Source organism: Glandiceps talaboti, chromosome 1, assembly GCF_964340395.1.
Source record: "Glandiceps talaboti chromosome 1, keGlaTala1.1, whole genome shotgun sequence".
Lineage (NCBI taxonomy): Eukaryota > Metazoa > Hemichordata > Enteropneusta > Spengelidae > Glandiceps > Glandiceps talaboti.
In genome coordinates, this window is record NC_135549.1 from 30,489,295 (window position 1) to 30,506,433 (window position 17,139).

General features: G+C 37.5%; 1 protein-coding gene across 6 annotated transcripts; it reads right to left on the bottom strand.

The window, feature by feature from the left end:
- Nucleotides 1–720: 720 nt before the first annotated feature.
- Nucleotides 721–15,312, bottom strand: LOC144436460 (muscarinic acetylcholine receptor M3-like). 6 transcript variants are annotated; one of them, XM_078125290.1, is made up of 2 exons: nucleotides 15,273–15,312; nucleotides 721–5,503 (listed from the first exon to the last, which is right to left on the bottom strand). In XM_078125290.1, the coding sequence occupies exon 2, from the start codon at nucleotides 4,991–4,993 to the stop codon at nucleotides 3,062–3,064; it is 1,932 nt and encodes a 643-aa protein (XP_077981416.1). In that variant the 5' UTR covers nucleotides 4,994–5,503; nucleotides 15,273–15,312; the 3' UTR covers nucleotides 721–3,061. The 6 variants fall into 6 exon arrangements, with proteins under 6 accessions (XP_077981416.1, XP_077981424.1, XP_077981395.1 ...); XM_078125298.1 differs by lacking the exon at nucleotides 15,273–15,312 and adding an exon at nucleotides 14,542–14,584; XM_078125269.1 differs by lacking the exon at nucleotides 15,273–15,312 and adding an exon at nucleotides 14,070–14,188.
- Nucleotides 15,313–17,139: the final 1,827 nt, after the last annotated feature.

Here is a 17,139-nt window from a genome sequence, read left to right on the forward strand (position 1 = left end):
TGCACCGCATATGTGTCGGCCTTTTAAAGGTAACAGTACCAATTGCAATACTAACGACAAGACAGCATTAAATCGATTTATACCTCTATTATGAAACATATGGTTTGTTTTACTAATGCCATTAAATTACAAAATGACTCCCTGGACACTGCATAACATTTTCTTGTGAATGAATGTAATTGTGGCAGGCATGTTATCTGGCTATTATTGCCTGTACTTGTACTTTTTATTAGCTCCGCTGTCAGCGAAAGCTGAAAGCGTAGCTTTAGGTATAGGTGGGTATTGAGGTATAGAGAGTAGAGTGAATCATAGGTGTCCGTCAAACTTTTATATTTTTACTATCTACTCCGGAAGTGACAGTCGGAATTCTTCGATATTTGGTGAGCATGTTCCCTGGGGGGAGGCTATTCAGATTTGTTCATGCCAAGTTGATCTGTGCCATTTTCAATTTTTTATGATTTTTTTTCATAAAATGTCATTTTAATCAACTCCTTGAAAACCTCTTATTAGATTGCTTTGATATCTGGCGTATTGATGCGCAGGGGGTAGCTTACTCAGATTTGTTAATTTCAAGTCAGCACATCCTCATTTTTATTTTTTATGATTTTTTTTTTGTAATTTGAAAAAAAAATGAATATGTTAATGAGCATAATGACCGACGCCATATTGGAAATCAGTCGACGAGACTTTAAGTAAACTGCCACTTTTCAAAAGACACTATTGACGTCAAACAAGCAATGTAATATGTGCTATAGTCATAATTCTACGCATTGGGCGCCCAAATGACAAGCGTTTGTTCGAAACAGGGTTGTAAACTTCAAATCCAATTCTGCACCCTTCTACATAATCAGCCAGTCCGCAACATCCTCATTTGCATACTCTATCCTGATTCGACCAGAAGCTGAAGGTGACCTCATTTGACCGAGCGATTTTCCACAGCAAGTATCTTGAGTATCAACACAGGACGTTCTTGGTACTCACTAAAATCACACTTCAGACCCACTATAAAAGTGTGATGTTATTTATAGCCAACCTCAAAATCCTCTTTTTTTCTTTTTCTTGTGTGCATTTCCCAGTCATTTTTTTCTGAGATTTTGTGCAATTTTTCATAACAGTAGATTTTTGTTATAAAATGGTGACTATATATGGTATAAAAGTACAAAACATTACCAACTTCTGTGTAAAATGTGTTTTATAGTGAGACATCATATGAAACCACTAACCACTTTATTGCATCGCTAAAACAAAACTGCATAGTGAAGAGGTGAAGACCTGAACCACTTCTACATGTCACCAAAATAAAAAATTAAATTAAAAAAACAAACAGCGGAGCTATTCTGACCGATAGGTCGCTTGTTTATTAACTGATCAGAGCCACTGTGTCAGAGCGTATCGAATGACTGGGAGTAGCAACAGACTTAGTTAAAGGCTATCAAATTATAAGTGCAGTATTTTGTCAACTTTTGTCAACCACTATTGGTATCTTTCTAAAGAACAGTTACAACATAACTCCCTTTGGCGGTAATGAATCATGTGTTTGTACAAGAGCATGCTAGAGGCTCAGATCAGCAACTTTATCTGAGCTAACGGTACCGAAGAGCGAGTAACCTTTGAGGCAAAATGACGTTCACTTTCAATGTGAATGTGCATGTGCAATACCCCCCCCCCCCCCTCGATGGTATACCAAAAGGTTTTGACCCTGATAATTGAACAAATTATACGAAATATATGTACGAGCGATAGCGAGTGCATATATTGAGTTCACTGGTCAAAACCGTGTTTATTGCTATTACATTATACCAGTATATTGAAAAAATCGGAAACAAGATAAGAACTATAAAAGTTTTCTGGTTTCATTTGCGCCTCCCCAAGATAATTTGCATAACAATAACGCTGTTTTCAAGGTGAATGGACGCCTTGACCGTGAGCATCGTGCATCGACTGGATTTATTTTATCTGCTTCTCGTTTCTAGGGATAATCTGTACATTGATCGGCTAAATAAAAGTATATAAATTTACTAGAAGTTGTACATCAGTAGATTTTCGGGTTTACTATTTCCCTCTCGGATTGATGACACATACTCTAGGACAGGGTCCAAGAAAAATTTCTATTTAGTAAGTCGGCCAGTGTAAGCTCTTACACTTGCTTCACAGGACACGCTCACCTGTTTCCACTCCAACCGAGGCTAGAAGTAGAACTGATCGCATGCATGCGCCTTGACCAAGACTTAGTAGGCGATGATTTGTACAAATACGCGATAACTCGACTGCTTTCGAAATTTCCTTGAACTATTGTCTCATTGAGAAAATCCTCCTCTGAAAATTCGCAGAGTTCACTGTCACCTCGCCGACAACAAAGACGACAAGCAGTGAACATCAAAATTTGGAAGAGTGAAAACAGTGTGCATTGTCGCTCATTTTAGACGTGCCGCAGTTCGATATCTAGGCCAATCAGAGAGCTCTCGATTTGCGCTGTCAATATACTGGTATAATATAATGCAGTTTTAACCACTACAATGCCATGCATTATTCCTGATGTTCTCAAAGCCTACAACTCTTTGCTAATTTTCATTAATTCATGTAAACGATCCGATGACGTAATTTATTACACGTGTGTGAAAATGTCGAGTAATGCCCCAAGTGTGCAAACAACAGTTCTTACAATGCCAGAAGACATCGGTGGTGTCATAGAAGACGTGAATCGACGTTAACATTATTCTAGAATAGTTGAATTGAGGTTTTATATAAGTATTTTTAGTTGAGTTAAACGCTTATAAACTCAGCTTGTGCCACTTTTATCGTTTTCGACAAATTATAAATTTGTGAAATGCTGATAGTGATTAGTAACCAAACAAAAATAATTCCCCAGTACAAGTATGAATACTTCGACAAATACACAAAGTATTAATAGTTTAAAATAAAAAACAAAAAGTGCAGACTTCTGGGACATTTACGTTCTTTTCAAATGGTCAATAAAAAGGGGTTATGCATAAATTGATTTCCTAAACTCCTATAGGAAGTCATGTAAAGTTTCCAGATATGAACAATGAGTTTACATTTATTATGACTCACTCGTATTGTACGCATTATTACTAACAACTGAGCGTCGACTCTGAGTTGTCCGATAACGAGACATTCTAGAGTCTTCATCGACTTTTCGTCGACATATCAATTTACACAGTAAACGTTTTATAGCAATTCTGAAGTCTTTTTCTCTAAACATGTACAAAAATGGGTTTATCATGGAATTTGAATATTGTAACCAAATTGCAATTTCGTACCATAAGTCAGGAAATAAATATTTTTGTGCTATTGCATCAGCTATTGTTGTTACTTTCCATGGTAACCAAGTGAGAAGAAATATTCCCAGTAAAATACCAAGCGTGGCAGCGGCACGTGTTTCTTTTGCTTTCCTCCGAGCCAATATTGCTTCCTGACTTTGGCGTTGGTTTTGACTTGACGTCGCAGCGGCTGCTTTAATTCTAAGAACGTTAATTAATGATGCCGAAACTCGTTTCATTCCACCTTTTTTGCCAGACCCAAACTTTGAAGTTTCGTTCATGCTTTTGGGTGTGACATTTTCGATGTCTGTTGATTTCGAGTCACTAGTTCTATCGGTTCGCTCATTACTATCACTTGACCGTCTCAACTCGTCCTTGGAGGTATTTGAATAGACTTTTTTCGGTGATTCGGAATCGACTGAGAGTATTGGGTTGACATAACATTGTTTGTAAAGATTGTCCTGCCTTGTATTATCATTTGGGTCGGCAAGGTCACGTGCCGTCGCTCCGGTGACTTTACACTTATCCGACGTGTCAATGAGGTCTTCTGTATTGTATACTTTTTCGTCCTTTTTCAAGCTTTTGACTGGCGGCGAATAATGATCGGAAAGCTCATTATCATCCACACTAGCAAGGCGAGCACCCACCTTTTGCGCAAATCCGACCATCATTACACTTTCACGTCTGTTGTCATTGGTTCCATCGGCAATCACGTTTGTTATATCGTAGCCTTTTTGTCCTCCACAACAACAACACAATTGCTTCATTCTTCCCGACGCACTCCTATCAAAACCGATCTTGTCTACACCATCGTTACAGCCGTGAACTTTGACCTCGATATCACAGGCGTTCCCTTTCTTTTGAGATGAACCATCCCTTTCGCTTTTCAGGCAAAGAAAACATGGCACCACATGAGCACAGTTAAATTGTATAGGACATTTCTCCCGGCCTACTTTCCCCTTGTTTGTACTTTTCTTTGTATTTTTATCTTGGTCTGGTACTAAGTAGCGATGGCTGCGACGTATGGTCACAAATATGTGAACGTAAAGAATGAGAGTGAACAGAAACGGAATGACGACGGTTACGAAAAAACTGATGAAAGTAATAGGTACGTCCTCTACCCACTCGACGTCGCATTCTATCCTGTAGTCCACGACGCTCTCGCCAGCAACATGTTCATAAATTAGAGTTGCAGGCACCTCAAAAATAAGGGCTAGTATCCAAGCACCGGCAACAAATCCCAGAATTAACTTTCGAGTTCTTTTCAATCGATATTTGAATGGGAAAGTTATGGCCAAAAATCTGTCTAGACATATAACACACATATGATAGACGGACGCTGAGTAGACAAACATGTCCATACACAACCAAAACACACAAAAATCTTTCCCGAATCTCCAATAATACAGAAGGGTGTACGAAGCCATAAACGGCATTACGATTATCCCTGCCGCTAGATCAGTAATGGCTAGACTGGCGTAGAAATAATTCGTCAATCGTCGTAATCTTGCCGTGGTGAAGAATGCTGCGAGAATAAGTGAGTTTCCAATAATTGCTACGACTGTGATGACAACCGCAGATGATAGAAGCACAATTTTAACAGGTAGACTGTATATCGACTCCGGGAGTTCGAACTCGGTCGGTGGTTCGTCGGAAACATTGTACGATTCAGTCAACATCTCTGGTGACGTAATAGCGTCTATAACAGCCATTTATATCCTAGGGTTTGACAATAATTTAATGTACCTTGTAACTTATGACGTCACTCGTAAACCTGGTCGTGAGAAAACTTCAACCCTTTACCTGGGGTCATAACGTGTTGACTCGCAAAATGGAGGTGCTCGTTCATCCGCCAGACTTCTTTTGAATTTTATCATTATGTCAATACCGTATGTAGTCAATGGAGACGGTGGTAGTTCATGATGTACACGGTTAGTATATAATGTTTATATGAGCTCCAATACCTTCTCAGACGTAAAATCATTCTATATAACAGAAAGGACGCTCCAATTCAGTGGGTTTTGCTAGGAGAAACCAGGAGGCGATGTTCGGTGTTATACGACCCACTAATGTTACAGGCAACGAAAGTATTGACTGTATTAAGTAACAACCACCACTTACAGTCATCCATCAAACAAATGACTCACGCCATGGGTGATATTACTGACCATGACCTCGTGTTTTTGATTTTAGGTTCAATTGTATTATTGGACCGATACCACCTGTGAAATGAAGAGAAAAATAGAAAGGCTATTATTAGTGGATACATTCAATAATGATTACCTATAGGGGAATTACAATATTGATTAGATTTACAACAACAGAACAGGGTGCAGTTACTATGTAACGTTGAAAGCAAAAGGCGTAGCGAGTCGAGGCTTTACAAGTTGTCAAACCAAGTACTGATATAGTTCATTGTAACTAAGTTGTTTGTAATTGAATTCTTTCATGTCAGCATATCTCGGCAGAAACCTTTGGACCATTCCTACATCTATTGTTGAAAGGTCAGAAAGGGAACGGACATTTCAGTATGCTGAAAATCGATACTCTGCAGCAATAAATTAAAAGCTGTAGCTTTGGAAATGTCATGCCACAAGAGTAATCATACCACAGTGACTCAGGCTTAACCCCACGGTTACAGTAGTTCATATGTATGTCGTTGTAAAACGTGGGTATATAGGTCTCTTAAACGTTATTGAAAATACCCATCAAGTCTCACCACATGTGACAAAGCATAAAGCCCTCGGTTGTGAAAATAAAATCTTTCATGCAAAAAATGTTCGACAAAATACCATGTTAATAGTTAAACTGTGGAATTAAGTGACAGATACACCGTAAGCGAACTTTGTTTAGTTACATGAAAAACAGCGTACTGTACACTATATGTACGCCGAATGCCGTGCGAATGAACGTACTGTTACGTTCTGCGGTTATACTAGTACTAGTAGTAGAGCTAAGTGTCTAAATATATGTTCTCATCAATTCATATCGCCGTTTCATTTTCATACTCACCGTTTCCATCATCAATTTTCAACATATATCCTATAATTAGTGATAATCTAGAAATGTCATTCACGTTGACAACATTATCCGATCGACCTGCTGCAACACACCTGTCTCACTACACTATAGCTGACCAGTTTTGATCTGAGTCTGCGCATGAAAGTCGCTCGTACAAAGTTGAAAGGATGTTGCTTGTAGGAACGAGTTTGTTGATAGCTGGCCAAATCACAACCCAATGGCTATTTGCCTTTTGTTTCCATGTCTATTGTTCTTGGCGTTTTGTTCTGGCGTGACTGTGAAAATAGGTTTGAAAAGAATATGTCCACTATCTAAGGCTACGAATAGAAACGTGAGATTCGGTATTCTACCACTAGACTTTAATCTTGTAGGTCATTAGAAAACCATAGTCCTCAACCACTTTCACTGGCAATATCGAACTGACTTTTCTTTGTATAAGCACGTCTTCACCCCTGTAAATCACTTAACCTAGTTAAGTTGGGACAACGGTATTAGTTGGTTCAAGTGAGCAATGCTAGTGTTTAGCCTAACCAAATATTTAGTGGTTACTACAGCCACTATGTCACACACACCCACATACACGCGCCTACAAACATGTCACAGCTAACATCCATCAATTCAGCACATATCTATCATTGTTTGACCTTTCTACGCCATGGGTGAGCATTAGATGACAGCACATGATTTAAATAAGGCAGGTGTTAGATCGTAAGCCATGTATATATATATATATATATATATATATATATATATATATATATATATATATATATACATATATATATATACATATATGTATATGTATATGTATAGATAGATAGATAGATAGATAGATAGATAGATAGATAGATAGATAGATAGATAGATAGATAGATAGATAGATAGATAGATAGATAGATAGATAGATGTAAGTGTCTCGTTGGAGAGAACAGTGCTCGATGCAAATATTAGTAGCAGAGCATTATAGACTTAATTCAAAAGAATTAAGTATTATAGTAAGGCTTAAAATGGCTGAGGTACATATGTTGAGAAGAAAACCAATAACACAACATAAAACATAACTACCTGAACTAGACACTCACATATGACAAAAAAAATAATTAAAAGATAAAATAAAAAATCTACCTACTCCACCTATTCTTAAAGTGCGCGTGTCGGAACCATTTTTTGTTAGGCCTAACTAGACTAACGGTGACATGAATGACGAAAGTAAATTAATAGGATGACTCTCATCTTGATCTTACATGTATGGTTGGTCGGGGTTGCTGCTTTCGTTTTGATTCGTTGCGTAGTGCTTTGAGTATGCATGTACGTACTGTTCAATAATTCAATATCGAAGGTGCAACGTTCACGCTCGTTTGTATTCAGGGGTGAAATGTCTCCGTGATTTTAAATGGTATTTGTAGTATTCCCACAGATAGATAATTGATTATCACTTGGTAGTAAAAGAGCTCAAAACTGGTATTCAGGCATGGTGTGATTTATATTATGTGCGTATACAATGTCAATGAAACTCTATCATACCACCAAATGTGCTAACAACGTCCATGGAGGTAACATAGCTCCATGCAACATAGACTGACTGACTCCATGTAACATCACAACAAGACCTTTTTAACGAGACATCAAAACTGATGTATAAGCATAACATTATACATGAACTAGAATATTTTAATACGGGTTTTACGCTTGTCTTTTCACTCGCGGCAAAAGAAAAGAAACACAAACTTTAATACCTTGTGCCACTTTTAATTTTTTTACGTAACGTGAAGATTATTTTTTTTAAATTCAATCTAACATAAGCTACCGTGACGTTACATCATAGACCCGGAGGGTCTATGGTTACATCGCCTATTCCTCAACAACCTGCATTGTACAAGTAAAACACGTAAACTATAAAGTAGCTTCATTTTCGACGATACGAAAGCTGGCACTTGCATTTAGTTTCAGGTTATCGTATGTGTTACTAGAGGTTGAATAGGTCAATGGTAGAGTTTACTCTGAGTACTAATTCAGATATTATAGTACAAACAAACAAACAAAACAGTGAAGGTCTACCTCAGTATACACCAGGGACGTGACAAGTATAAAGGTGTTCCATGCATACGACAAATCGTGTCAAATTAGCGTAAATGTCAATTGCAAGCGATGAGATTGTCCGTCCATTCATGACGATCACTATCGGATTACACCAGTGAGTTTACAATGGCAAGCCCATTTAGTGATAATGCAAACATCCTGAACCCTACGTCACCCACAACATGACACGTGTAAGTACTACACCGTGGAATGGTCTAATCAAAGTATATGTAATATACATGTACACCGATACTGACATAGAGTAATGTGTGTGTGTCAGTCAGTCAGTCAGTCAGTCAGTCAGTCAGTCAGTCAGTCTGTCTGTCTGTGACACAAGCTGAATTTGAAAGCTGTTAACTTGAGTGAAAATATTGATATATTATAAATCCTCGAATAAGCTGTTCTATCGTATCGATGCATGCCTTCGCATAGCTGTTACATTGCAATTGTCCGCTTCTGGCATTGTTAGAACTGTGGGTTACATAGCAGGGGTTTCCCTCATCACATGTTAATGCGTATAATAAATCACGTCATCGGATCGTTCATAAATCTCAGCTCATTACAAGGTTTGAGTCTAATCAAATCCAATCAAATCATTAAGACTTGCTTCAGTGAATGGAATACAGCGAGTACCTTGAATATACAGCAAACATTTTGTTCTAAAACAGTAAACTCGTACTTGTACCCCTTTAAAATGTTGCTAAGTTCGCGTTAAGAGTATCCATTCAACTTGAAGGACAAATAAATACGTCACCATTTATACAAATATATTGTATTTCTCCGAGAAAGCTTTTTGACATTTAAAATCATACCAGCACTAAAATAAAATTGACTCAGGGAACAATTTTGACCTTGAATTTTACTTTATAGTACTGCATTGTGCTGGTCTATTTTCGTAAACAGTGGGCATTTGTAAATCCCGTTAAAATGTATCATCTACAGGGACTGGCCAAGCCGCGTCGTCTGACCGTGGCTTTGAAATCATAGAAACCAGTACACACGCTAAATGTACCATGTAGAGCATAGTCAGTTTGACATAAAGAAACAATCTTATTTTGTTTACATGCATTACCTGAACTCAACTCAGTATAAATTATTATATAATGGAAGAAACGTAGTGATATAACTGATTTATTTTTTTTACAATTCTATTCAATTGACCTCTGATGTAGAATGTTGTACACTTGCACTTTTTACATAATGTGAATTAATGTTTGTTATCTAGATACAGTAGCATTGTCTCTTATTCGAGTAGATGATAGACAAATACAAACGGCTGTTTGTTGTAGTGGTGGTGCTGCAGCCAAAGTGTATTTATCGCTTATGATGATCAATGAGGTTGTGAAGTAGAAGCTTAGCGCACCGTAACAAATTCTCGCCTATAGAATATTATATGTACACTGCCCCTGGCGTACAAAAACGCAGTAAGGTGTCGATGAACGATCGCAAGATTTGTAGGGCAAACACCATTGTATCTTGTTCGATGGATTTTGCCACACCATCTTGCGATACGAATATATATATCGTCGAATAATGTTATCGGTGTTAGTTTTGTATGAGAAGAAAGCGGAGACACGTTCACCTCCTCAGAATCCGATATGGGAGTCATGATCAGGTGTAACAGTTCGTGAGAAAAGTTGAGTTAAATCCCCTTATCTACCTCAACTTGAACTGATTATTACACAAATACATATTAAACAATTTGGGCTTTTAACACGTCAAGTGGCACCCCCATCCTGGAAACTGCCCGGTCTGAATTATACACGCTGGGATCTCTAAAACGTACTGGGCGTACGCTACGGTGTGAAACAATATAACAAGTAATCAATGTTGCAACCTGTACGTTAACTAATCTGTACAATGTCTAAATTAACAATTAGTATATGAAACAGTAAGTCACAAGGATAGACTGTACGATACGTCGTGTTGTTCAGCCCTATCAGGTTCTCTCAACTCCAATAGAGTGGCAACACACGTCGTATCTTACAGACTACTACATGGACTAATATACGGCTTTATACAGTTGATACCAACAACGTACGACTCACCTCAATGTCCCAATGATCTCTTTCAAGGAAACTATGACTCGTCTCGTGGTTCAAATTGTCAAGGGAGAACACACAAAAATGTGATTATCTACTAGTCTCTCCCAAGAGTTGTGACAATCCGGGACACTATATACTAATAACGTGGCTGTAGAATTATGACGCGGACTTGGTATTTGTAAATTACTCTCATCAGTTTAGTAAACTAATAAGAAAAGCTGTTTACTGTGTTTCATTATAAAGATTACCATATTTTGAATACTGGACGTGATTGGACGGAAGATGAATAAATGAGTGTCAATGTCTTCTACACTACTTTCACGTTAATTACTGTAGGATGGTGATTACACCCACACGTTGTCTATTTGTCATGACTTAATAATTTGTTTATCTGGGTTCGGTATATCTTAAAGTTACTTTTACTTTTATTAAGAACACGACTATGCCAAAAACAATGATTTATCTTTTACAAATGAGAATGCGTCCCAACAAGATGTAATCGACGTAGACGATTCTCAAAATATTGAATTTGCAGACTGTGTATTTTGAACAAACGCGAAGCACATACGTATACGCATGCGCTCACACTCTTCCGCTAGAAATCTTAGAGCTCCGCTAGAGTCATCAGAGGAATAGCGCAAAGGCCGTATAACAACCTACTGAACTGAACAATTGAACTGTTATAATCTCTTTGTCAAAACAAATGGAAATTAGCGTAGCGAAATATTACATACTATTGTTGAACTAAGGATCTAGGAATACCACTAGTACCGTTTATTCTATACAAAACTAAAAGTGATGACGTCACCGCCATTTCCGATTCGTGGTAGCAACTGCATGCCAGCCTTGCTTTTTATTTGTACATGTACAAGTTTTGCCTTGTAATTACAATGTACAACTACAAATTAAATGTATTACATCATACACAATTATACACTGAGTTGAAGCGAAACAACTTCTAGCGCTGCGAGGCATGCCTACTGGTTTTGTCAGCCTTGGAGCAAGAGGTTAACAAAACTAACACTTTACTAAAGAAGATACATGTAGTACAGCTAATGTGTATTGACGAACATCACGTCATTAACTAGCAATAGCGTTTTGGAATTAAATTCCCAATTCGATTTCGAACTGGTTATCATGCATGCATTTTATTTCCATGCACAGATGACGTATTTATACAAAGATATGTCAGCAAAATACTCAATAGAAGCAATGCCTGCCCACGGTTAATATTATGAAAGCTCGGCTTTCGGTGATTTTGAAAAGAGTCAAAAGTTTGTTTTGTTCATGTTACATTCGTTACAGTGTGATGACAAAAGAGTGATGTGAAAGTGAGAGCAATGTCGAATTGGTGAATATGTTATAACGGATGTGTGTCAGTTTTGATTGATTGGTTGATTGATCCATTGATAGATCCGACATCCTGTATTGTTATTAGGTTATTCTTATACTGAAAAGACTGTCTACGATGACTAAAAACCACGTCTATTATTATTAAAGTCAAGGAAACGGGATATTGTAAAACTTATAGAATTTGTCTTTTTTCGAAACTTGATATTGTCTTTTTTTGACTCATGTTATATACACAAGTACACTTTAGACAGACTAGTTAAAAACTGCACCAGTTGTAAATAGAGTATCGTTTTATTTCAATCAGACTACCAACAATATATTCACAATAATTCGACATCGTACATGATAATTGCAGTTCTGTTTTAACTATAAGTAGTACAGTAAAAGGGTGAAACCGTAATCTCGTTGAGGGCGCTGATTTTAGTGTCTAGACCTGAAAAATCGAGTTTATTGGATTTTAATATGTACGGGTACAACTACACGGTTTACCCACATGGTGATTGAACGCTGCGCAGTGTGAACAATATTACGACTAAATCATTATATCTAATAATACAGTTTCAGGAAATGTTGCAGTTGCAACTAGTGTAGCCTTAAAAGTTTCTCTACATGTTACTACAATAATAATCACACCACTGTGGCAGTATATACTATATCTTCATTACCTTTCCTTAACTCGTCATGTTCTGTAGTATTAGTATTCCACCATAAGTAACCCGACACGGAAGTTACAGATGAAAAGATTACAAGTTTATAGATGGTATGATAGTTTATAGTTATCCTAGTAGTTGACCTCAATGCATTGCTGTAATTTGAAGGTTAACGGGACGTGACACACTGTACCAAGAGGTCGTACCACGACAAACTATGTATGTATGTTAAAGAGACTCAGTCCGTATGATAACATACATGTATGGTTTATTTGATGACTGTTGTTTCCTATGAAATGATTCCACCAACATATCAAATTATTGCAGCAATAGTAAAACACTCGTCACCAGCTATTAAAGTGGCCATATATATGAGAAATGGGTATTTATTTTGGATTTTGGATTTTTAAAATAACTGTACCATTTTTTTTAGACTTAAAAAAAAGCAAAGTGATACAACATAGGCAAATTTTGTATTTGCAACTAAATAATTACGAGAAAAAGTGAGAGAGAAGATTTTTAAATAACTGTAAAAATCAGCTACGTAGGCAAGGGATTTGTAAACTAACTGGTAAACACAAGCTCAGACTTCCATCATGCGTCTGTTCCTTCCCCATATAATGCAACGCCATACATATAAATAGTTTGATTAACTTGTATTGCTTGCGGTTAAATCAATGTCATTACTTGAGTTAACCCAACTTTGTTTACAAATTGCTTCCCATACGTACAATAACAAATTCTTCAGCCGCCGAGCTACAAAAACGGACTTTCAAAAAACGTACTTTGACTACTTTAGTTCACAGTGAATTTTAAAGTAAAATAACACACTGAAGTTGCTTCAATAACATTTTTTTAAAGCAAATTTCTGCCCATATGGCGACTTTAAGATAAATAGAAAACAAACACACAAAAATAACCACTAGCATGACATAAAGTTTACGGGTCCAAAATAATCGATACTCATCATCTTGTACTACCACACCGTGTCGAAATCTACTTATCTTCAAAACAATGAGTATGTACTCAGTATGTGCACTTTGTCAATCTGTGCCGAAAATAACGTCTCGGTTACAAACTATGCTACTTTTAATGTTAACAGTAAAAGGTTGGTCTCTGACCTTCTTGTCGGAGATCGCGATATTATATGAGATCTATATCTGATACCTAATACTGGTAAGCCAATTCCCGGATGCATAAATTGGGGTCTCACCAACATACACCCGTCGAACTCGCCAACAACATATAGAATGTCACCCACATCATGTACCAGTGGATGTAACCCCGACATGACACACACACACATCATGATACAGTGAGAGTACACCGCCATTGTTTTCTTTTGAAGGATTTTCTATTAAACAAGGGAGTTTTATGCATCGCTTTTCTAAAAGTGTGACGATTTTTTTTAAAAGCGAGTAAAATCAACTTAGGCACTTTTGCCATTTTAGTGAATGTCAAACATTTTGTCAGTGTACATGGATATATGATAGAGTTGTGACATTCAGCCGCGGGATATATGGCCATTTATCGAACTGACCGAAATGTATTGGTTTTGGCTAATGGGTCCGTTAAGGTAAAGGAGTAAACAGCAAACCGGGAAGGCTACATACCTCAAAAGATAAGAAATCCAACATTACCTTGACACCGGTACAGTATGACTGTTAGTACGCGTGTACAGATGTTATTGCCACGGGCAAGATACGAGACAATTCAAGTTCCCACCCGTTGTCCCTGAGAGCTGCACAAAATCGACCCTTCCAAACGGAAACTGACTAATTATACATCACCTCGAGTTTGCGGAAATGCGGGCGTTCGTAAAGGTCAGCAACTCCGATCCACAACTCTTACAAGATTTTGAAAGTATCACAACTCAGACATTTCCTCAGTACAGTATAACAAACTGTGGACTACCTCCTATAAAACACAATTGAGGGTTTTACTTGGAATTGGAATTTACAGGGTTTGCCTTGATCCATGAATATCCCAAACACTTACAAAAACGATTGGAACACGCTGCGACCGCAAAGCTGGTCTCTCCGCGAACTCACTCTAATTGACTATATTAACCCAGGCTTTCGAACCCTGGACGAACTCAGTTTTGATATTTACCTTTACGTGTATTATTCGGCCACTATCTTTCATGCCAAGTACACGTTGAGTCAAGAAAGTCTAATGATAACATCACAGATAAAACAATTTGCTAAGGTCAAAATTCGACCCGAGACACTCCGACTGTTAACAATCTTTTGACCCACTGATGAGCACAACATCCGCTCGTTATCCTGGTACATCACAAGTTCTACGAAGCATTGAATACATTCACGTACACGTACACCGTGCAGTGCTGTGTAGTTTTGATCACGTAATTAACTTAGGCAGTGAGTTACATCAGTAGCATGTGTCCCCACGTTGCTAGGTATTTCAATGACAATGTAAAATCGACATGTAAACCCCCATATATTTGTAAATAAACAGTAAAACCCTCCATGAACAAGTTACTCATATATTGTCAAACTCGTTTAAACATGTCACATTAAATTTGAAAACTTAGTTAGACCTATGAATATAAATAATTCACTTATATTTTATGAGCCATACGTATACCATACATTGTATTAGGAATGTTCCCGTTAATCAATGTCAGGTGTGACGAGTATTAATGACTTCACCAGGCACCATAATTCATCTTTTAACACATACCACATTCTTTCTTTGAAACACGGCATACACTAAAAGACTATTTTTCGAGAACGTACGTGGTTACAGCGTACAAGTGCACAAGTTGGCTTGAACGAAGCATATTGTACGTGGTCAAGAATTACTTGCTGTATTGAACTAACCTGACAGGTATACTTCGACGAAGATTTGTAAAGTTTTGCATCCACACCCCAGTCTTCGTTTACACACAAACACTGGTCACCCTACTTAACCCGCTCTTTCTCCACCACCCTACTTCATATCTTGAAGAGTTTGTCTTTATTAAGTGTGACGTCATTGACCAAAGTGTCACTATGCAGGTTTAGGGAAACATGTTTTGTGACTGTTCAGGATGGTGAGGTAATATATGAATGACCTGAAATTACCGTAATTATGTCGTCATTTATTTTAGTATGCTATCTACTTCTACATTTATGTAATGACTTATACATTATGGAATAAGGGGTGAACTGCATAATTCCTAAGGTATTCAAGCGATTTTTGTAATAGCCACTGACATAGTTTGTGGTATAATCAAACAGTATTTATGCATCTTGATCTGTTAGAAGCGGTCAAGGTAAATTGTGTACACCTACAAATATACAATTATCATCATTATCGTCATCGTCGTCGTCACCGTCGTCACCTCCACCACCACCACCACCATCATCACCATCATCACCATCATCATCATCATCATCATCATCATCATCATCATCATCATCATCATCATCATCATCACCGCCGCCGCCATCGTCGTAAGCATAAGTGAAATTCTGTGTCATCGTCTACTGTTGATCACCGTTGATTTCTAGGTCTGGTTACCATGGGAGCACAAGACTTCTAATCTTCCACACATATACACAAGGAACACTTGTAAATCGTCGTGGATAAGAAAACTTTTTGAGTGGTCATAGAAAACATGTGCGTATGTTTTTTTTTGTTGAAGAGCCAAACTCGATATCAGTTATAGACACCAAATATTTACATCATGTTGTATATACATAGCATTATTTAGTTGGCATTGATTTATACTTTGTAAACTCTGTGTAGTATTTATGATTACCTGCAACTATCAAAGTAATGCCTGTAGCCATAGTAACCAGATTGTAGTGAGTGTCTCTTCCTTAATACTGGCACCCGCCTTTAAAAAAACACAATTTTATAGCCCTGATATTCATATATGAGGTTACAGCAACGTTAACTATAGTTTGGTTGAATACATGGTCACGATATATTTCCAGCGACAGTGCAGTTTACAACGACTTTGGTCACACATAACATGCATGTTCGAGTTAAGCCCACTAACATCTAGGTGGTCTGAGGTTCAAGTAAATCTTACAACTGTAACAGTGTCTTATTATGGTGGTAACTGACATTGAAAGCTATGATGAAGTGATTTGCCTACAACGATACAAAACGATCTTGATCATACTCCCTAGGAAAGTCTGTAACTTATGGTATTTTGCATAGCCGTAAACCACAGCCTCTTTTACGGCACCGTCCATATTTCGCAATGTCAAGGAAGAAATATCAGCGAAAATGGATGTTTAGTAGCTTGCCTTTTGTAGTTGGTTTGTATTATAATTACCTCTTCGCTATCCCATTGTTCTATCTAGTATCAGACACTGTGTTGACGGTTGATACCGGGACTAGGGAATAGTGAAGAGAGGTGGAATGAAATGAAAATATATTTATTTCCCTAAAACATGAGGTGATAACAATTCAAAAACGTTACAGCAAACAACTGTAGTGATCATCATGAGGACCATGAATATAGTTCACTTGAAGCTGTTCTAGCCCATGGTCGTTGCAAAGCAAGAGAAATATAATTACATGGCGTACAAGTATATTTACATCTAATGCAGATAAGAATTTATATTTCTACATGAACAAACCGAGTTAACAGAGTTTTGTACATGACATATTTTCGAAGCTGGTTGGGGTGGTGCAGAATGAATATGGTAATCTGAGAAATTTACTAGTCATACAAGTTTCTGTTGTAGAAGT